This window comes from Corythoichthys intestinalis, chromosome 6, assembly GCF_030265065.1.
Source record: "Corythoichthys intestinalis isolate RoL2023-P3 chromosome 6, ASM3026506v1, whole genome shotgun sequence".
Lineage (NCBI taxonomy): Eukaryota > Metazoa > Chordata > Actinopteri > Syngnathiformes > Syngnathidae > Corythoichthys > Corythoichthys intestinalis.
The window spans coordinates 6,791,566-6,814,532 of record NC_080400.1 but is presented as its reverse complement, the minus strand read 5'-3'; the positions used below and the strand labels follow the sequence as shown (position 1 = coordinate 6,814,532).

Below are 22,967 nucleotides of genomic sequence, written 5' to 3'. Positions count from 1 at the left end.
TTGGAAAAACGTTGCCTGGTCTGATGAGTCTCGATTTCTGCTGCGACGTTCGGATGGTAGGGTCAGAATTTGGCGTCAACAACTTGAAAGCATGGATCCATCCTGCCTTGTATCAACAGTTCAGGCTGTTGGTGGTGGTGTAATGGTGTGGGGAATATTTTCTTGGCACTCTTTGGGCCCCTTGGTACCAATTGAGCATCGTTGGAACGCCACAGCCTACCTGAGTATTGTTGCTGACCATGTCCAACCCTTTATGACCACAATGTACCCAACTTCTGATGGCTACTTTCAGCAGGATAATGCGCCATGTCATAAAGCTGGAATCATCTCAGACTGGTTTCTTGAACATGACAATGAGTTCACTGTACTCAAATGGCCTCCACAGTCACCAGATCTCAATCCAATAGAGCATCTTTGGGATGTGGTGGAACTGCAGCCGGCAAATCTGCGCCAACTGTGTGATGCCATCATGTCAATATGGACCAAACTCTCTGAGGAATGCTTCCAGCACCTTGTTGAATCTATGCCACGAAGAATTGAGGCAATTCTGAAGGCAAAGGGGGGGTCCAACCCGTTACTAGCATGGTGTACCTAATAAAGTGGCCGGTTAGTGTAAATAGGCCTATATAGGGTTATGGTTTTGGGTCCAAAAAGCATTCAGTAATGGTTAATAAAGGTTGGGGGGGGGGGGGGGGGGGGGGGACTTAAGCATTTATAATTTCTTGGTTAAGGGACAAATGTGCTACACTTTACAATAAGGGTCCAAAAAACATTCAGTAATGGTTAATTAAGGTTACGTAATACTTATGAGGTACGTTCACGTGAAATAATACCATACAACGGGGATGGCATGGCCCAGTGGTGGAGTAGTTGTCCCCCAATCCAGAGGTTGTGGGTTCGATTATCTGCCCTGATGAACTGGCCTAAGTGTCCTTGAGCAAGATACTGAACCCCACATTGCTCCTGGTGCTGTGTCACCAGTAGGTAGATGGCAATGTAGTGTAAAGCGCTTTGAGTGCCTTGAAAGGTGGAAAAGCGCTATACAAGAATAACACCATTTACCAACTGTATTTCTTTCAACTCATCTGCCACGATTGACAGCAAGAGATGTCCCATCCATTTTTTTCTATGCTGACCGATCGCTGCCAGACCTCCCAGTCGATATTGTTGGGACGTCTATTTTCATAAATGGTATTCATATATACGCACTATATATTTTCTAAAAGCCGCTGAAGTTAACTTCTTATATGATATTTTGTCCAGTCAGACTTTCTTGCATCTTTTTGCGCAACCTCACAAAGCTTACAACCAAAATGTCCGAATACGTGCCAACACTTTTGTCCATAGCGTGGTCAAACACTCTAATGAAGCCTTTTGACACATCCCAGCCATTTGTGTGCTTTATGACATTTAAAAGCTGTTGCTGTCACATTTAATAGACTGATAGCGAACCTTCTTGAATACACATCAGCTTTGGCCACGTTCTTCCCACCTGACGTTCTCCTTGGAAAGCGGCCATGAATATCTCTTAGCCGCACGCTCCACGCCGGCCCGACGCATAAATCACCGATTCAAGCAGGGGCCTTCATTGAAATTCATTACCCGCGTATCGGGGGGAGCTAACTATTGTGCCGTTCCCTGCAGTCCGACAGCGGCTTGCGAGTTTAATCAGCGCTTTTTCCTTCGTCTGCGTGGTCCAGAGCACACCAAGCACACTGAATGATGGCTGAGCAGTAGGGGTGCAATGGTTCAGTTAGCCCACGGTTCAGTTTGAACCTCGGTTTTGGCATCACGGTTCGGTTTTGGTTTGCGTTTTGCATTTAAAAACATTTCAAAAAATAAATAAATCAAAACTGCCTGTATTTTGCTTTTAAGGAAATGAAATAAACACTTAAAATGTAAACATTTTCGACTGTTAAAATGCCTCTTAGCTCTTTGGCTAGTGTAGTGACTGACTACTGAAATACACACACAGTAGTAAAAAAGTTACTTGGCAAAGTAACTGGTGTTACCTTTCATGTTTTTTTTCACCCCCCCCCCCCCCCCCCCCCCCCAAAAAAAAAAAAAACATAGTAACCTTTGCTATGTTTGGAGGTCATTTAATGCTGTGAATCAACCGTTAGAGTTGATAAAATTGCTTCTGTTTTTGCATTAGTTCCCTTCTGTCTACTTTCGACATGTGAAAAAGGTCCTGTTTTCTGCGCGCCCCTCGTTGGATTCCACGCCTGCCTCCCTTCCAAGCCTCCTCGTCAGCTCAACTACGCTGAGCCAAGCAAACTTCCACCCGCCATGCTCTTTCTCGTGATCGCTGATAAAATACTACTTGCCAGAACCCGTTTGTCTGCACTGGGATCCCTTCCTGCTCACGCGCACACCCTAACACAAGACTACTGATAATCTCCCACAGTCTGGGGCTCAATGCAAGTTCTCACCCCGTGGCGTCAAAATGATAACAAGAACGGTGAGCAATAATCCCAGAACCACATGGGGGTACCTAGTGAATGACCCACAGAGAGCTTGGACCATAGTAACAAAGGCTACTATCAGTAACACAATGCGCCGCCAGGGACTCAAATCCTGCACGGCCAGACGTGTCCCCCTGCTGAAACCAGTACACGTCCAGGCCCGTCTGCGGTTCGCTAGAGAGCATTTGGATGATCCAGAAGAGGACTGGGAGAATGTGTTATGGTCAGATGAAACCTAAATAAATTTTTTGGGTAGAAACACAGGTTCTGGTGTTTGGTGAAGAAAGAATACTGAATTGCATCCGAAGAACACCATACCCACTGTGAAGCATGGGAATGGAAACGTAATGCTTTGGGGCTGTTTTTCTGCAAAGGGACCAGGACGATTGATCTGTGTAAAAGAAAGAATGAATGGGGCCATGTATTGAGAGATGTTGAGTGAAAATCTCCTTCCATCAGCTAGGGCATTGAAGATGAAACGTGGCTGGGTCTTTCAGCATGACAACCACCATGATTTGCAAAAAAATTCTTTAAAAATGTGATTTTCTAGTTTTTTTCCCCCACATTCTGTCTCTCATGGTTGAGGTTTACCCATGTTGACAATTACAGGCCTCTCTAATATTTTCTAGTGGGAGAACTTGCACAATTAGTGGTTTACTAAATACTTATTTACCCATTGTTTTAGCTGTTTTTTATTTCCCAAAAATGCATGGAGAAATCACTCACTTAAAGCTGCAAGGCTCAACCCTCCAACACCAGTTGCTGCTCAGTGTCAGTGAGTCAGCTGTGCTGCACGATGGCTGGAGGAGGTGAAACTCCTGACCTTTTTCCCCCATCGAAGAAAACAAAAACGCTGGTATGGGAATAGTTCGGCGACAGAAAAGTTACAGACGGTCGCGGCTTAGAGGAGGAAGGCCAAAAGACATGTAAAACATGTTTGCGGAGGGGGGCTGCTGAGGAAGCAATCCCTCCAATATGATTTTGCATTTTTAGAAAATTAAAGGTTAGGAAACACTGTCATGAACACTTCCCACCAGCTACGAGAGTTAACTGAAGCGTGTTTAGTGGCGGTGGTAAAACGTGGTTTTTTTCTCTCTCTGGGAACATGTGCTTTTTATGGAAAATAATTCAATTATTTTTAAACTATGGCCGCGGCTTTAGGCTCACCTATATGACTGCATTTAATTATTTATTATTTGTTTTAGAGTATTTTAGTAATTTTCTATTATTTATTTTAACGTAACATAAATAAAAATCCTGTTCAATGGAGAAACGTTTTCTTTAATAACCCAGATATCTTAAAGTAATACATTTTAGAGCTGTAATTGCAATACCATGATACCGTGAAATTTTTGCTTAAGGTTATCATACCGTCAGAATTTTATACCGGCACATGCCTAGCAGCCAATGAGTTAAATAGTGTATTATTAAGTTTAAATATCCATACAGCACAAGATTGAAATGATTAAAATGGCCTGAGCACTTTTATTATCTTTCTTGCTAGAATTGTGCTGTATTGATAAAATTCAGCAGTAACCTAATATTGTTTACATTATAGTGAATATGTTCCATATGGGAACTCTTTGTTTCTGAACCCAGCAACCTTAAAACTCACACACGCGTACAATATAGGATCTGAAAATGCCGCTTTTTGTGAGCTCTCTCATTCCTCTACCTGAGTGGCCCCCGTTTGAAGGTCAACTCGGAGCCTGTGCGGCTCAACCAGTCAGTGGGATTCAATTTCTGCTGAAGGGCACTTAACCGGTGACCCATTTTCTAAAAGAGGCCCTCCTGTGGGCAGAAGAGCTCCGATGCAAACCAACCAACTCTGAGTAATCCGGCAGACCCCGCTAACAGCCCCCAGCCTCACCCCCTCCGCATCCCGATCCGTCGCGCTGTCGGCCCTTTTTCGGCTCTAGTTTTTCCCCCGCGCGGCAGCGGCGGGGAACCTAGGCGCGCTCCCTCATGGAGAAAAAAAAAATAACCAAAGTAAACAGGCCAGCCTGACTCGCCCCTCGTGTCATATCATAGCATAAATATTAAAGTGCAGCTGCCGCTGGCACAGGGTGCGGGCGGCGGGGGTCCGAATGTGGACAGATCTGCATCGATCCCATTCCTGGCACGGCTCCTGTCGCACCGGCACGGGAGCTTTTAATTAAAGAGCTGCCACGGTGGCGAAACGTGACACCTTTCCGCCATTGCACCTTGTTTGATAATGCTAAAAGCAATCTAGGTATCACAGGAGCTGAAATTGGAGCAAATTGAGCTGGAAAAAAACAAAGCAGGGTGGCCGGGCGCCCTGATTGGTTCATCCCACACGCACACTAATGAGAATAATATGATCCCAAAAACAGCCTCGTGAGGTGTGCATGGCAGGAAAGAGCTCGTGTCCTAATTTTGTAGTTTTGCCCAGTTCTGAACTGATTAACTCACACATCTGTTCAAATCTGCAGAAACATGTGGCTGACTCATGGCAAGTTTTTCCATTTAAAGGCGCAATAAAATAGTGATCATGTCAAAAGCTTAAAATGAGTGCATTAATGTGAATTTTAGGGCTGTCAAAATTATCGCGTTACGGGCCATAATTTTTAAAATTAATCACGTTGAAATATTTTACATGTTTAACGCACATGCCCCCGATCAAACAGATTAAAATGACAGCAAAGTGTAATGTTCACTTGTTACTTGTGTTTTTTTGTGTTTTGTCGCCCTCTGCCGGCGCTTGGGTGCCACTGATTTTAAGGGTTTCCGCAGCATGAGCATTGTGTAATTATTGACATCAACAATTGCGAGCTACTAGTTTATTTTTTGATTGAAAATTTAACAGATTTTATTAAAACGAAAACATTAAGAGGGGTTTTAATATAAAATTTCGTAACTTGTACTGACATTTATCTTTTGAGAACTACAAGTATTTCTATCCATGGATCGCTTTAACAGAATGTTAATAATGTTAATGCCATCTTGTTGATTTATTGTTATAATAAACAAATACAGTACTTATGTACCGAATGATGAATGTATATATCCGTCTTGTGTCTTATCTTTCCATTCCAACAATAATTTAAAGAAAAATATGGCATATTTTATAGATGGTTTGAATTGCTATTAATTACGATTAATGAATTTTTAAGCTATAATTAACTCGATTAAAAATTTTAAACGTTTGACAGCCCTGGTAATTTTATATCGAGAAAATGAATTTGGCACTCAAATCTGACTGTTTTTTTTTTTTTTTTTTTAAATGATTTCATAGTTATATCACCCAATAAAGGCATTAGGTATAGCTAGGGTAAACAAACGTCCTCTTTTGCCCAGACAAGTCCTCTTATTACGTGCCCTCCGGAGCGTCCGGCCGGGTTTGATAATTCATGAAAATGTCCGTTTTTTTATGATTTTTCACGGGACCAATTTGAAGAGAATCCCCTCCGGCCGCTAGGGGGCAGCGCCTGCCTGCGTTGACGTGACTCCTACTAGTAGGGGCGGGAGAAGGAGTAGATCCTCTTCTTTTTTGTTGGCAGTTAACCCTTTGTTTCATGGGGAATTACCACCACAGTTACCACAGTAAGGAGTTCAATAAGGAGTTCTAAAAGACGTGGCTCTATACACCTTTCTGTAAGTCTCCTGTTAATGTCGATCACGTGTCTTCTGTTGTATTTAGGGTTATATGTGTAAACAGAGATGCAGTATATTGTATGATTCATGTAATTGTTCTGCGTTAGTTAGTGGTTGAATCAGAGGTTGCGCTAGACTTCTTCGTTGTCTGTCATTTTGACTGACAGTGTCATAAAAATCCGGTCATAATCTATTTTTACCCATCACTTACATTTTTAAAGTGATAATAATGACATATTCAATAGTATTTAGTTTTCATTCATTTTTAATTAATATTCTGTCCGAACAAGCTTAACAAGAGGCAAACAGACAGCGGAGTGCACCGATCAGCGATGGGCAGACTTGCCGTTAGCAAAGCGACGAGGGCAGGACGAGGGACTTGCACGCGGAAGTAAACATATAAGGACAGCGGAGTTTATTCAACATAGCTAGCGCGAGACAGACTGTTGTCAATGACTCGTGTTGATGTGTTTTAGCTCATTTAAAACTGAATTTACCGCGGATTGGACCATATTCTCGGCTCTCCCGTTCGCCATCCGTGTTGTTGTAGAGACGACTTTCGGCGCACAAGAGTGACGTTGCCCGTGAAGAACACGTCACGCAAATAAACAAATCTGATTTGTCGATTGATTTTGTACCTACTCGAGAGGCTGTGTCCCAGACTTTTCTCTCAGTGTTTGAAAAATACAGGGAGAACAGTCTGGCCGTGCCAGGCAAACACTCAGTTGCCTTGACATTTTTCCGAGTAAGGCCAACGACATCATGCATCAAGAGAGACAATAGCTAATTAATATGCTCACTCGCCACCCTGTGGTCTGGGGTGTGAATTGCAACCTGTCAAAATGACAGACGGACGTCAATTTTTTCCGTCACCGTTTTAAAAAACCGGTCAACGACGGAAAATATTCGGTTAACGTGACCCCTGGGTTGAATGCTAGTATAGCTAAATAGCTGTGTTTCTCATGAGTTTTTTTATGATAAATACGTATATAATGGCAACTATTGATTTCTGTCGGAGATTTGCACTGGTGTAATCTGTAAAATCCCGTTTGATGTTGCATCTTTGCGCTGCCGATGATAGTAAACTTATATAGCAAAGTCTGATTTTGCCTCGGCTCCCGTACTCGCTAATAGGGTAGCAATCAGTGAGCTCAGCCGTACTAGGCATTACGGGCAATGTAGTTTTGAACTGCTGCGTTTGGAAACATTCTGGTTGAATAGCTTGTCGGTTTATTTCGGTATTGTTTGCGTACAATCTAGAACATTGAATGAGAATAAAAATTGAGTGGGAATAACAATTTGTCAACGACAATTGTCGTGATAGTAATTTAAAAAAATGTTGAGTTGGCACATAGCCTACTGTGTATGTGTGTATTGATTGGCCAATACGGTATATAAACGTTATGGAGAGTGCTTGAAGTATGCGTTAAAAGTGATGCAATGAAAAATATGTGTGCGCCTAAATTATGTGCTGGTGCACCTTTAGGAAAAATTTAGGCACTCCAGTGCAACCAATGCAAAAAAATAAGTTTGAAGCCTTGGCAATATACATATATTGCAATGTTAATTATTTTCAATATCTTTCAAGCTGATGCCAAATGCCGATGCCGATGTTGTCATTTTAATGCCATGATAATAGTACCGTAATTTTCGGACTATAAGCCGCTACTTTTGAATCCTGCAGCTTATAGTCCAGCGCGGCCTATTTGTTGATTTATTTGGGTTAACACTTTATTTGACGGCAGCGTCATAAGACAGCCATAAGACAGTCATAATTATGAAATGACACTATCATGGGCATTAATGAATGCTTATGACAGATGTAATTAAGTATCATCCGGTAAATGTTGTGACTAACTCAATTTATGTCCAGCTCGGATTTTTTACATCCATTCAATTGTGAGATCATTTGCTGGATGACATAAAATGACATATGTCATAAGAATTCATTAATGCTCATGGCAGTGTCATGTCATAATTATGATGGTCTTATGACAGTTTTATGGCACCACTGTCAAGTAAAGTGTTACCAAGTATCATAACTAGCAATTAATGAAATAGCTGTAACAGTAACTGAAGAAATAATTAGCACATAAGTAGCAATTAATGAAATAACTTGAACAGTAACTGAATAAATAATTAGCACAGAACATGAATTATGATTGTTATTTACATCTGTAGCACTCCAATGCATGCTAGGAGGCATGTTGGATGACAACAGTGTTGACAGCAGGTGGCAGCAAAGGTTGATTGTCGCCTCCAAGGAAGCAGTGATGGCCATATAAAGCTTCTTGATGCAATGAAGCATGGTGGTTAATTTGGTCTTAGTCTTTCGACCTCATTTTCGTGTCAAATTTGGTGGGTGGTGGCTTATAATCGGGTGCGCCTTTTAGTCCGAAAATTACGGTATTTGTGCAACACTACTAATTACTATCGCAGAGTGCTCACCAATGGCAGTAGTGAGAAACGAAACAGTTTCCGTATCTTTCCCGTCGTTGTAGACAGCCAGGTGCCAGATGCCGGACTCCATGTACTGGATAAACCCTGTGTCGTGCGTGGCTAACAGCGCCGGGCTCCGCTGCAGGGCGGCTGGCCCCTCCAGCCCCGGGGGTCCTCGAACTAGTAGCCGCCGGCCGTCCAGGAGCTCCACAAAGTCAAACTGCGGACGAGACCGAAGAAAGTAAGCAGTGTTAGCATGGTTGGATAAAAGGTTTTGGAAGATGATGTGACACAGGCGTTTGCTTTTACAAAGTATAACAACCAGAATTTTTTATAATTTTTAAAATATATTTGGTATATACAGTCGGGAGAACAGGTATTTGATACACTGCCGATTTTGATGGTTTTCCCCACTTGCAAGCCATTTAGAGGTCTGTAATTTGTATCATAAGTTCTCTTCAACTGTGAGGGACGGAATCTAACACAAAAATCCAGAAAATCACATTGTATAATTTTTAAATAATAAATTTGCATTTAACTGCATGAAATAAGTATTTGATACATTACCAACAAGTAAATATTTCGGCTCTAAATTCTTTTCTAAGAACCCCTCCTGTTCTCCACTCATTACCGGAAGTAACTGCACCTGTTTGAACTTGTTACTTGTATAAAAGACACCTGTTCACATGCTCAAACAAACAAACTCCAACCTCTCCACAATGGCCAAGACCAAAGAGCTGTGTAAGGACATCAGGGATAAAATAATAAACCTGCACAAGGCTGGGATGGGCTACAGGAAAATAAGCAAGCAGCTTGGTGAGAAGGTAACAACTGTTGGAGCGATTATTAGAAATTGGAAGAAGTTCAAGTTGACGGTCAATCTGCCTCGTTCTGGGGCTCCATGCAAGATCTGACCTCGTGGGGCATCACTGATCATGAGGACACTGCAGGACCTGGTCAATGACCTGAAGAGAGCTGGAACCACAGTCTTGAAGAAAACCATCGGAAACACATTACGCCGTCATGGATTAAAATCCTACAGCGCACGCAAGGTCCCGCTGCTGAAGCCAGTGCATGTCCAGACACGTCTGAAGTTTGCCACTGACCATCTGGATGATCCAGAGGAGCAATGGGAGAAGGTCATGTGGTCGGATGAGACCAAAATTGACCTTTTTTGGTCTAAACTCGGCTCGTCGTCTTTGGAGGAAAAAGAAGGATGAGTACAACCCCAAGAACACCATCCCAACCGTGAAACACCATTTTTTGGGGCTGCTTCTCTGCCAAGGGTACAGGACGACTGCACCGTATTGAGGGGAGGATTGATGGGGCTATGTATTGCCAGATCTTGGCTGACAACCTCCTTCCTTCAGTGAGAGCCCTGAAGATGGGTCGTGGCTGGGTCTTCCAGCATGACAACGACCCAAAGCACACTGCCAGCCAACTAAAGAGTAGCTCCGTAAGAAGCATCTTAAGGTCCTGGAGCGGCCTAGCCAATCACCAGATCTGAACCCGATAGAAAATCTATGAAGGGAGCTGAAAGTCTGTGTTGCCCGGCAGCAGCCCCGAAACCTGAAGGCTCTGGAGAAAATCTGCATGGAGGAGTGGGCCAAAATCCCTGCTGCAGTGTGTACAAACCTTGTCAAGGACTACAGGAAATGTTTGGTATCTGTAATAGCAAACAAAGGTTTCTGTACCAAATATTAAGTTCGATTTTTGTGATGTATGAAATACTTATTTCATGCAATTAAATGCAAATTTATTATTTAAAAATCATACAACGTGATTTTCTGTTTTTTTGTATTAGATTCCGTCCCTCACAGTTGAAGAGAACTTATGATACAAATTACAGACCTCTACATGCTTTGCAAGTGGGAAAACCAGCAAAATCGTCAGTCTATCATATACTTGTTCTCCCCACTGTACATATTTTTAAAAAGTTTTTACAGGCAAAAACATTTTTAGGAAACGTCGACTAAAACTAGACAAAATTAGTCTTGAGTTTTGAGAGACAAACATATTTTGAGATGACTAATATATGACTAAGACCAAGGGCGTAGGTTTGCATAGGGACAGTAGAGAAATAACACTACCAACTTTTCAGGATGTTCAAATTGTCCCCACCAACTTTCACGCAACCTAATTTGTAGGGGTGTGACAAAATATCAAAATGGTGATTTTCATGTCTTCCCATGTTGTAAGGATAGAATTAACCCGACCATGTATACAATATTTGAAAGCATTTTTTTCTTGAAATTTTAGATGTAATAAGAACAAATACTCTAGTAATAATATCTACTTAAAATAAGTGGAAGAATCTGACACATTAATCTGTTTAGTAGCCCCTAACACTCAAAACAAGATGGGGAAAATGATTCTACTAGATTTAAGAAAAAATATCAGATAAAGAAATTATTAATTTGCAGTGTGAAAGTTAGTATAAGTCAATACAGATTTATTTTGCATTAATCATTTAGCCTATCAATTAATTTGGTTCATATTGTTGGGAAATGTAGCCCTGACCCCCGTTCAACCAATCTATGTGGTCTTATTAATGTCCCGTCCCCAGCAAAAAGTGTAAATGCAGGTTGTGCTGTTATATAGTCCCATAGACTTCATAATTATTGATGGGACACGGGGCGCTGGGCCGGTTAATAGGGGGCCTGCATTGTTGGCGTGGCTGTCAAAGCTGACCGAGTGGAATCACAGACAAAGAGCTTTTTCTGTTGAAAATTCTTGTGAATAAATGCTTAAATCCCCTCATTCTTTATAAATATTAACGTAAAACAGTCTTGATTATTTGTTAAAAGAGCAAAAAAAAACAGGCATTTACGCATTAATTTTACGTAAATGTGTCAAAGTACGAGGCTAGTCTGTTAGTCATTGCGGCGGCCGCCATTTGTAAACAGAGCATTTTTCTGCTGAAAATTCTTGTGAATAAATGCTTAAATCCCCTAATTCTTTATAAATATGAATGTAAAACAGTCTTGATTCTTTGTTAAAAGAGTAAAAAATACCAAATGTCCAGTTACGCGTTTATTTTACGTAAATATGTCGAAGTACGAGGCTAGCCTGTTAGTCAATGCGGCGGCCGCCATTTGTAAATCGAGCTTTTTCTGTTGAAAATTCTTGTGAATAAATGCTTAAATCCCCAAATTCTTTATAAATATGAACGTAAAACAGTCGTGATTCTTTGTTAGAAGAGCAAAAAAATGGGCAGTTACGCATTTATTTCATGTAAATATGTCAAAGTAGGAGGCTAGTCTCGTAGTCAATGCCGCGGCCGCCATTTGTAAACAGAGCTTTTTCCATTGAAATTCTTGTGAATAAATGCTTAAATCCCCGAATTCTTCATAGATATGAACGTAAAACAGTCTTGATTCTTTGTTAAAAGAGCAAAGAAAAGGGGCAGTTACGAATTAATTTTACTAAAATATGTTGGACTACAAGGCTCGTCTGTTAGTCAATACGGCGGCCGCCATTTGTAAACAGAGCTTTTTCCGTTGAAAATTCTTGTGAATAAATGCATAAATCCCCAAATTCTTTAGTCCCTGAAATCGTTATAGATATGAACGTAAAACAGTCTTGATTCTTTGTTAAAAGAGCAAAAAAAAACGGGCAGTTACGCATCTAATTTACGTAAATATATCGAAGAATGACGCTAATGCCGTTGCGGTTCCCATTCTCCCATTGGTTTTTTTTCACAAAATTTCAAAATGCATGCATGGTACGAAAAATATAATGATTACCTTGAATTCTCGAAAAAAAAACCACTCCTGAAACAATCTGTCCTGTTTGTATGCGGTACAGCTTTCGTACTTTTTATACGGCGTGTTAAAAATCCTGCATGTTTTTACTGGGCGACCACGACCAACTGGGAACAACTGAAGCGGACTTCAGGGCGGCCCCCTCCTTAAAGGCGTTGCGTGGCGAAGGTCGATTCTGACCCGTTAATCATAATGAAGTCTACGATCGTCCCTACCAATATTGAGACCAAACCTACACCCTTGACTAAAACTAATAACTACGATGGTCCAAGAGACTAAGACCAACACCAAAATTAAAACAGCTGCCAAAATCAACATTGGCTGCCACCCCACACCAGCCCAAATGGATTGGACATCTATCACAGCGATGGAAACAATGGAAATCTGTGGGAAGAAATTAAGTGACTTTGCCGAATGACATATCTACGAGGAGACGCTTCAACATATCAGCACGGACCCCATGAATAACAATGAGGCTGCATTTCACTTTCATCTCCACTCTGATCAGCAACAGGTAAAGAAACCACCACTTTCCCTACAACACCGGGCCTGAAAAACTAAACGACACCGGATGGTAATTTCCATCGAAATTGGCCTTGTGGGGGAAAAACGCAAACGAAGTTTGTCGCCATGAGAATGAAATATAAAGTGCAATCCGGTCAGCCAGATATGATTCATAACGAGATCTATCCGCAAGAAATTAGAGCAAAAGAAAAATCCTTCCTGTAACCGCACCTGTGAGGTTTCGGCTCCTTTCGTTGATTCATTGAAGATACTTGACTGCACTGAAATGTGTTGTAAATCCACAACGACGTAACAAAAGAAGGTGATTCATAATGTGCAAGAAAGGGTTATGAATAGATTCTTCGCGGGATCTAACAATATAGCAATTTATATTCTGCCGCAGAGCAGAAAAGTGGAAAATTGCTTATTCTGTGTCGACATTATTGTAAATACAATAAGCGAGAATGCTATTCTTTTCACTAGTACAAATAAATAATAGGATTCTATGAATATTAGAGTTTCAAATCATAGGGATTTATTAAAGGCAATTTTTTTGAATGATCATCTTTCAGTGCCATCGGATCGCTGCCAGAACTCCTAGTCAAAATGAATTGGACCTCTATCGTTGTCAGTGGCAGCTAATTAGGTAATAATAATGTCTTATCAACTGGCTTAAGTGGTTTTATACTGAGGAGTGAATCATATACTGTAGTTGTAACTGGTTATTTTATTCCTTTTTTTGACCTGTCCTTTCAGCTGCTTGACATGGAGAACAGGAATCTGAGTGTCCTATTGCTCTGAACAGTTTTAATGTATTACATGGGAGCAGTGGCGGACTTGCCACTTTTGGGGCCTATGGCGAACATATGCAGGGGCCCTCTTCTTGGGTCAGGGGTTAAAAAGGGTGAGAAGGGTGTGGAGGCGATAAATCGCAGCAGGAAAATTACCGCTCTCATTTTCTTTTACCGTGCGATAAATGGAATTATTGCATAGTGTGACAGGCTTAGTCAGCCGACTAGTTTTACGATTAGTCGGCTAGATTTTTTTTTTTTTTTTTTTAACTAATTTAGCACCGAAATTTTTGTTGACACTCATTAATTCACAAAAACATTTTGGAACACTTAAATTCTTTAATAAAGTGCAAATAATCATGTAAATAACAATAATTAATCACAAATAAACAATGAGGTTAAATGCTGATAGCATTTTCGAGTGCAAAAGAATGGAAAGTAAACAGATACAGAACACTGACTTTGCCTTTCCAGCATGATTCAAAACAATTCTTAAAAAAAATTCTAGCATTATTATTATAGTATCCTACTATATATAATAGTAGTATAATAATTATAATAATTATTCATTTCCAATCATATTTGTCATAAAGAGTGTATTTGACAGCTATTCTTAGTGTAGAATCTGTATTCTGTAGTATTTACTCAACATATTATAATATAAACCGCTAACCGAAAGCTTTACACTCCGTAAAAAAACATTCTTCGTCATTGCTTGTGGTGTCACTAATAGATTTAAAAAAAAAAAATTGTGAGCAAATGCTGTTAACCAGCTGTTGAGTGTTATTGTATGACTGATTGGAACTGTACTGCATTGTTTCGCCACAGGGTGTGCTGTCGTGTATTTTATGTCCGTTGTGAAGAAGAAGAAGAAAGTTAAAAGAGGCATTAGCGGCCTGTTCTCAACTTCTCCCTCACTGCACTTTGGCTCTCATGGAGAGCACGTTCGCTCATGTGTTTGAAATAAACGATAGCTGACGTGCAAAGTAGCAAGTGAGCTGTAAATATAGCGAGCTTAGTGGTGTGAAAAACGCGGGAGAGCTAAGTGAAGCTAACGAACAGCTAAGCGGAGCTAAGCGATGCTAAACGGCGCTAAATGAAGCTAAGCGACTGATACTCAGTCCGTCGTCGTGGAACAGTCCATTGTAGTGCGTGTGTGTGGGGGAGAGATAATATAAATGCAGCATTCAAATGGCTTTCTTTTTGTTTTGTTATTTGTTTGTTTGGTATGCTGACATAATTATACATGACGAATAGTTGGGGGTGCTGCTGGCTCCGGTGGCCCAAGCCCTTGCTCATTGGGGCAAGGGCAGCTGGTTGGGGGCCCCCTTGCCTACTTCGCCTGAATAGTAGAGCCGCCTATGCATGGGAGTAGGGCTGCAGCTATCGAATATTTTAGTAATCGAGTAACCGACTGAAAATTCTATCGATTAATCGAGTAATGGGTTAAAACAAATACATTTTAAGGTGAAGAGCAATTATAAATATACCTGAGAAAACAAGACATTTCATCTAATGTTGAACCATTTTAAGTCAATCAATGTCTTTATTTTCGATGTATATTGTTGAAAACAGTCACACAATTGCATCTCAGATGTAACTAGAATTTAAAAAAAACACTAATTCACTGCTTTCACTCAAAAAACCTTTAGACCTTATTTAAAAAATAAATTTAAAAAAATTATAAATATATATATATATATATATATGTATATATACACCTAAAAATGCCTTTACGCTTGATAACACACATCACTTAAAAGAGATTTTTTCCCCACGTGTTTCAATTGAATTTCTATTTGTGTCAAGCCATTTTTAAGTTCTAGTTAAGTTTTAAGTTAGTCTAAACTGTAAGTCCTGATAGGATTTTGAGTTTTTGCAGTGTTCAAAATACATGTATGATACAGGCTGTATTGGAGCACATTCGGGACGAGTGCTACTTGGTGTTTTATCCAGCAATGACTACTGAGCTAAAATTGATAGTTAGCATTATTGAGTTTTTATTTTACATCCTCATCACGCCACAACGCGATGTTATGTTAAAGCCTGTATGAAAGACACGTTAGCCACGTATCGAAAGTGGTCATAATTAATAGAAACCTAGCCCTCCGCAGGGCTAACGTTACGTGAGCTAGTCACAGTAATGTTAATCTTATTTATTAGCGCTTTAGCGCTCTTTATTAGCGCTTAGCGCTCTACTGCTTTAAGATGGCGGCTGTTTACTAACGCTGCCCAGACGCGGCCGAGTCTGTCAATGTGCATCTAGTTCAACATACATGTGATCTCTATGAGACTCATCAGACGCTACCTGCTACCAACCATCGTGCGGGCTAGTATTTAGCAACGTCGGCGTCGTTTGTAGGGGCTGTCGGCTGCTGTGTTTTTTTTTTTTTTTTGCTTCTTCCTCTACGCACGTGACATCAGCGTGTCGTCCCGCATTAAAAGTAGTCCGAGCAAAACGTGATGATTAGAGCTGTCAAAATAAACGATTACTCGAGGTGAATAAAATTACTCGGATCAGTTTTTAAACTCGAGTTACTCGAGTATTCGTTTAAGCTCTACATGGGAGTATGACATACTCCCATTATTCAATATGTTTCGTTTATTAGGGGAAGGCAGCGAACAGGAAGGGGTTGTGGCGGGACAGAAAAAAGAGGATAGAGAGACAGAGAAAGCACAAACAACAACAACAAATACATTGAACGCCTACACTAACTATGAATATGTTGGTACTATCATTAGCTAATTTTATTTACGGTTGACACCATGAGGGGGGCCTGATGACCAAGGAGAAAGAAGAGGCGGGGGGGGTCAGAAAGATAAGTGATTGTGAGGGGTGAAGTGTATACAAATCAGCCATGTGAGGTGTAGAACCCGGTATTTTTGTATATCCCTTGTGAGTGTGGATATGTTGGCATGTTATTCTATGCTGCCTGATCGCTAATCCTGACACCGAGCTTCTACTAGAGTGTGTCTAATTGCAGCCAGTCATGCGTGAATCCCGTCAGACATGTGATAGTCCTGCAGACGAGTGGAAATGCCGCAGGGCCACGGCCGACTAAGCGGCCTACTAAGCCCAGGGCAGGACAGGATCCCCACCCAGGCAGGCGTATCCCGGCCGACCCAGGATACCCATGCAGAAAAGAGAGGGGAAGGCGGAAGCAGGAAAGCGCTGATCCCGTGTCGCCATGCGGCGTCCCAGGATTGGGTATATATGATTGGGTATACATGTATTTATATATGGCGGAAAACACAGACAAGACTGAAAAACAGTTTCTGCTCTTGCACTCCTCTTTAAAAAAAACCTGCTGTATTTTAAGCCAAAACAACTGTTGTGTTTGATTGAACAATATGTCTATATGCAGCCATAGCAGATTCATGACGCATGAAGCTCCCGAACTATTTTTAATTTGTCCTTTTTACCCTGAAAACCCCCGTTTACAGACGTCGCGCAACCGCTTTTGTTTTAACCCAGCCATAAAACTAAGGTAATTAATTATATTTATTATTCAAAATGTCTGTCATATTTAGCTTAGAATCATCAATTGATGTCTAATATTTCATTTTAAAAAAAAAATAAAAATATTCACTCGCATATTTTAAACTTTTAAACAAATGGCATCACAATGAAAAAAATGGTGTCTGTAAAAAAGTCACGGATATCTACCACATAACTATCGCTTAATTGATTTTTTTTTTTTTTTTGTTACTGTCGCATTTTCACCCATATGTTAGATGATAAATAATCGATCCAGACAAGAATAATTGAAAAAAAAACTGCTTAAAGGGGTAAATAGTATATGAAAAAGAAAATCTCAACCACTGATTGATGTCTGCGATTTCTGCATCGCGACCCTTGTTATATTGCCATGTTTCCCCCATAAAATTCCCCAAAAATCCAGCTGGGGCATTCACAACTCTGTCTTGACACTCAGTGATACATGCTACATGGAGTTTTTGGATTGATACAAGGTAAGTACACGATAATATCTCGTTAAAGTCATGGCGTCTGTAATTCTGCTCTCGCGTGCTCTCGCCTCCACATAGGGTTTTGCTGTTTAAAAAAGTTTTTTTTTTTTTTTTTTTTTTTAAATGCCCTCCTGTTCAAAAATGTTCTTCTCCCAGAAAATGGAGATTTTAAGCTTTCCAATGATGTATCACACATGCATATTGGACAGTTTTAAAATTTGCCCAAATTGGGGGTCTTAGAGCGGAACTTCAAGTCACCTGAGTGTTTTCCGCCATATATACAGTGGGGAGATCAAGTATTTGATACACTGCCAATGGGTTTTCCCATTGGCAGTGTATCAAATACTTGTTCTCCCCACTGTATATGGTGGAAAACACAGACATGACTGAAAAAGCAGTTACTGTGATTAGTACTGAAGGCCATATTGCCTGGGCCGACTCTAATGTAGCCCAAAGTAGCAGAGTAAGAGTTGCGTTTCTTCACAAATCTACTAACATAAACGTATGGCAAACTATTCTTAGAAGTACATTTTTCTCCAAAAGTTACTCAAGTAAAGTTATGACCCACCTCTGTAATCGACATCTACACCCGTCAATGGCAGTCAATGATTTTAAATTTACTGCGTGAACGCGCTCGCATTTCAAAGCACTCAAATTATCTTTCCCCATTAAACCGAGCATAAACGCCAATAATTCGCCCCACCCTATACCAGTAAATCCTACTAAATCCTAATGGCAACCACTTCCCCAAATGAGCTAATTGGACCATAAAATCCCACCTGCGTGTGAGACGGGGGCAAGCCCCTCCTCCCGTAGATCCCCACTAAGGCGTCTTTGCTGAGCGACACGTTGAACTTGAGATACATGGGGTGGTCCACGAAGATTTGCGACCTCCAAAAGACACCGGGCGGGATCTGCTGAGCGACTTTACGGCCCACGTCGATCTCGCCCATGTCGATGTTGCTGTCGTCCAGGAACGAGCTGTCCAATTTGCCTGAGAAATGCACAGGAACTCGTCAAAAAATATAATAAATAACCCCGCATGACAGTTGCTGTCATAAGGCAGGAGAAGCAAGTGAAAATACATTCATAGTGCAACACTGAAGTCACAAATTAAATATGTCTGTCACATATAGGTTTCTTTAATTAGTTCACGGCTTGACGCTTGACAATACCAAACATGTTTTTGTCCTTTGTTGCTTTTTAATTTAAGCTTCAACACATTTCCAAAATGCCACTATAGCAATGGCATGTCTGGGGAAACTGAATTAAAAAGGTCCAACATATGGCGAGGCAAATGGTACGAGACGAAAAAAACAAGTGCTGTACAGTTGTAATTGAACCTATAGTAATAAAGTGAGGGATGTAATTATATTTCAGAAGGATCTGCCGAAAAGGTGGAAAGCTCCATATGCTGCTTGTTGCACCTGGTACCGGACTCGGTGGAGATGACAACATCTGTTAGGCCGGTGTAGATGAGCTCCGATGAAGGCGCTAACGACAACGAGACAACGCGGTGGACATGTCGCTTCGGGTTGCAGATGGCGCTTCACTTGAAAATGCCATCAGTGGCAATGAGTCGGAAAGATGTGTTGTATAGTAAACTGTAAATACGATTCCTGGAGCGCTGAAGATTCGGGGCGGGAACCTCTGGGTACTACCCAAAATGATTTGTGATGCAAGGCTCATGGTAGCGATTATCTCACAATATGGTCATGCAGTGTTGTTTTTGGCAGCCCTTTTAATTTTCATCTGAAGCCTGAGTTATGCTCCCGCGTTGCGGTGACGGTGCAGCGACTACGGCGTCATTTGACATTCGATGGTTCTCCGGCCAGGTGACGCGTTGCTCTGTAATTCACCGCCAAGCCACTAGAGGGGTGTGGTGTTACATTTGTACGGTTTTGGGGCATGCTTGTTGACTTACTCTTATTTATTTTTTTCTCCGTTAAACTAGACGTAAGCCTGTCGCAATATGCAATAAATCCATTTATCGCACGATAAATAAAAATGAAGGCGGTAATTTTTCCGCTGCGATTTATCGCCTCGTGTGCACGTGCGTGCAGCAAGACGTGCTGTTAAAAGTTCGGATTCCTTGTTACCAACTGCGCAAAATGAATCTTCATTCCAGGTCCGGCAAAAAATAGCGCCGGAGGCAATCGTTCCCATTATATCCTATTGTTCAACGTATACCGGCCGTGTCAGTGCTCCAGATTGACTGCGGACCATCTCCGGTGCGCCGGTGTTGTTGATGTGTGGTCGCTCCCGTCAGGGGTGACATTTCACGCGGAGCGGCTATTTTTCGGCACAACGCCGGATATTTCCAACAAAGTCCGCCAAAACATTGTTACCGACTTGGCTGCTACGAACAACCTGGCTTTGACAACGGCCAGCTGAATGGACATGATAAACATTGAGTGGTAAATTAAGAGCGCTGTGCTTCAAACTCGTCCTGTTTATGAAAGTCGATTGTCATATGCTGGTGCTCTGCAGTAATGAGCAGATGTGACTTCAGCGGCGTTTACTAACTTTTTTAGTGCTAGATATCATGAAATAGCAAACTAGATGTGCTACGTCCCATGCCATTGGCTACGTGAGCCCATAGTGATTATGGGACACGTAGTTCATATCCTACATCGATGAATTCTAAACTGTCATGACTGAATGGAAGTTAAGAAGGCCAAATCAATCCATACCAGTGACTATAGATAATGCTGCAAATATTATTAATTCACTCCATAACACAGATGGACTTGGACCACAAAAAGGGTGTTTTTCACATGTGGTAAAACCTCTAGTCACCTGCTAAGAGAGCTGTAGCAATCAACAGTGTACCCCGCCTCACTTAACAAACAGTAAAAAATTTTCTTAGCACTTTTATACAATTTTTTTTCCAGATCTTTAAGAAGAAAACACATAAATATTATGCACTAAAATGTATGTTTATATGATGGCAATTTAATTTTTGCTCGTTAGGAAAACAAAAATACAAAACATTGTTTTTTTTTTTTCAGAGCATTAACTGTATTGAATCAGATCGAAAATCGTGTCCCCCGTATCAAAGATCGTACCGAACCGTGACTTAACTGTATCGTTGCATCCCTATGGAACACCGTTGCAGAAGCTATGAGGGGAAAAGTTTCCATTTGCCTAAATGCTTAAGTTATTAAGTGCAATTTTTTTTTTTTTTTTCTTGAAAAACACATTTTATTTCTTCTGTGTTTCTGTGCGGTATTAATATTGTTGTCTTTTACTTAAGAGGCATGGTCTATTGTTTTTAGTTGTGATTTCTTAAAAAGTAGTTTTGAATTTAAGAGTAAATATTTATCGCGTTTAAATGGGTGTACTTGATCTATTAACATATACTGTATTCTCACTGTGTTATTGTGAATTGGTTTTAAAAAATTGGGCGGGCGCAATAATATCGCATATTGCAATAATTTATGAGATAAATTATCGCACACTAAAATGTGTTATCGGGACAGGCCTAACTAGACTTTCAACGGAGAAAAAAAAAATAATGCAAGATGGAACGCTTGAATGTGGATCTTCAGCTCATCAACATTGAATAATTGTTGATCATACAAATGTTGAGGCACAGACGACGCAGAAGACAGTTTCGAGGCGGTCTGTCCAACTTTTGATGCCGCATAGAGTTCTAGCCTCGGGTGGAAACCAGTTAGCTGTAGCGGCTAGCTTCAAACTGGCGTCGTGCACCGCGTCCAGTGTTTTGTCAGAGGTCTGCAAAGCCTTCCAGCCTGATTTGTTTGACGTGTCCTATAAACAGCCAGTGGGAAGCCATAGCAGATTTCTGGCGTTAATGGAATTTCCCAAACTGCGTTGGAAGCCTTGATGTTAACGTTATCATAAAAGCAGTGATGATGTATCGTGTGTGAACTGTCTGTTGTTGAAAATGAAGCATCAAAACAACTCTTTTGACAGCAAACCTGTGCTTTATTCTTCATATACTTGAAGTGTGACACGTGAATAAGTCACATACTCACAGCAAACATATGTACACAATAAATGATGAAGTGCACCGACCAAAAATACGACATAAAGTGATAAAAAGCTGGCAATTTTTGGCCGACAGGGTCACCGCTTCGTGTGGCCATTCGATTCCGAACACACACATCCTGTACTTGTCTCAGTGGTTCTTCCATGGCGTACCGCACGCATGCTATTTTTAGACTGTGACGTCGCATCGTAAAGCGGAAGTAAAGCCAAAGTGGGACATTATCTTCTTTCATGATACACACTCAACAGGAAAACAGTAAATTATTTTCAATTAATTATACTAGGGCTGTCAAAATTATTGCATTAACGGGCGGTAATTAATGTTTTTAATTGATCATATTTAATATTTGACGCAATTTACGCACGTGCCCCGCTCAAACAGATTAAAATGACAGTGTCATGTCCATTTGTTACTTGTGTTTTTTTGTGTTTTGTCGCCCTCTGCTGGCGCTTGGGTGCAACTGATTTTATGGGTTTCAGCACCATCCATGAGCATTGTGTAATTATTGACATCAACTACGGCGAGCTACTAGTTTATTTTTTGTTTGAAATTTTATAAATGTTATTAAAACGAAAACATTAAGAGGGTTTTAATAGAACATTTCTATAACTTGTACTAACATTTATCTTTTAAGAACTACAAGTCTTTCTATCCATGGATCGCTTTAACAGAATGTTAATCATGGTAATGCCATCTTGTTGATTTATTGTTATAATAAACAAGTACAGTACTTATGTACAGTATGTTGAATGTATATATCCGTCTTGTGTCTTTCCAACAATATTTACAGAAAAATATGGCATATTTTAGAGATGGTTTGAATTGCGATTAATTATGATTAATCAATTTTTAAGCTGTGATTAATTTGATTAAAAATTTTAATCGTTTGACAGCCCTAATTTTAACGTAAATTGCCGTCAGTGGCATCAGTTTACATCTGCCTCAATGGAATCCAGTACATTGGCATCAATAGTAGCGACATTCATGATAGTCAATGGCATGGACGTACATAGCTGTCAGTGGTATTGACTTACTTAGGCGTCACTTCAATGTCAATGGGCTGTAATGGTAAGTGGTCAAAAATCACAACCACCTATGTTTTCCTGTCATTGAAAATGAAGGGAAAATGTTTGCCATTAAAAATGAATGGAATTCCGGTCGGTCAAATGGTTTGGAGTCTCCAGTGCGCTGAAAAAATGTGGATAATAAGATTATGAAAGAAAGAAATAAAACTAAAGTTGAGGAATTTTACTAACTGGGCCTTTGCCTTTCAAAGTCCCATCTAATAAAAAATCTCTTTTCACATACAAAATAATAATTCAATGGTGACGGTATCAATGAGGTGTCCCTTACTTTTTCAGGGAGTTGGCAATCCTACTTTTAAATCTCGCGAGAAATCACGAGA

At 40.6% G+C, this 22,967-nt stretch overlaps 1 protein-coding gene across 13 annotated transcripts in view; it reads right to left on the bottom strand.

The window, feature by feature from the left end:
• tenm4 (teneurin transmembrane protein 4) overlaps nucleotides 1–22,967 on the bottom strand; it is a 630,468-nt gene that overhangs the window by 302,808 nt on the left and 304,693 nt on the right. For all 13 annotated transcript variants that reach the window (XM_057839253.1, XM_057839252.1, XM_057839254.1 and 10 more), the window contains 2 exons: nucleotides 18,327–18,541; nucleotides 8,529–8,739 (listed from right to left, as the gene is read on the bottom strand). In XM_057839253.1, the coding sequence (XP_057695236.1) occupies nucleotides 8,529–8,739; nucleotides 18,327–18,541 (426 nt within the window). The remainder of the gene's footprint in view (nucleotides 1–8,528; nucleotides 8,740–18,326; nucleotides 18,542–22,967) is intronic.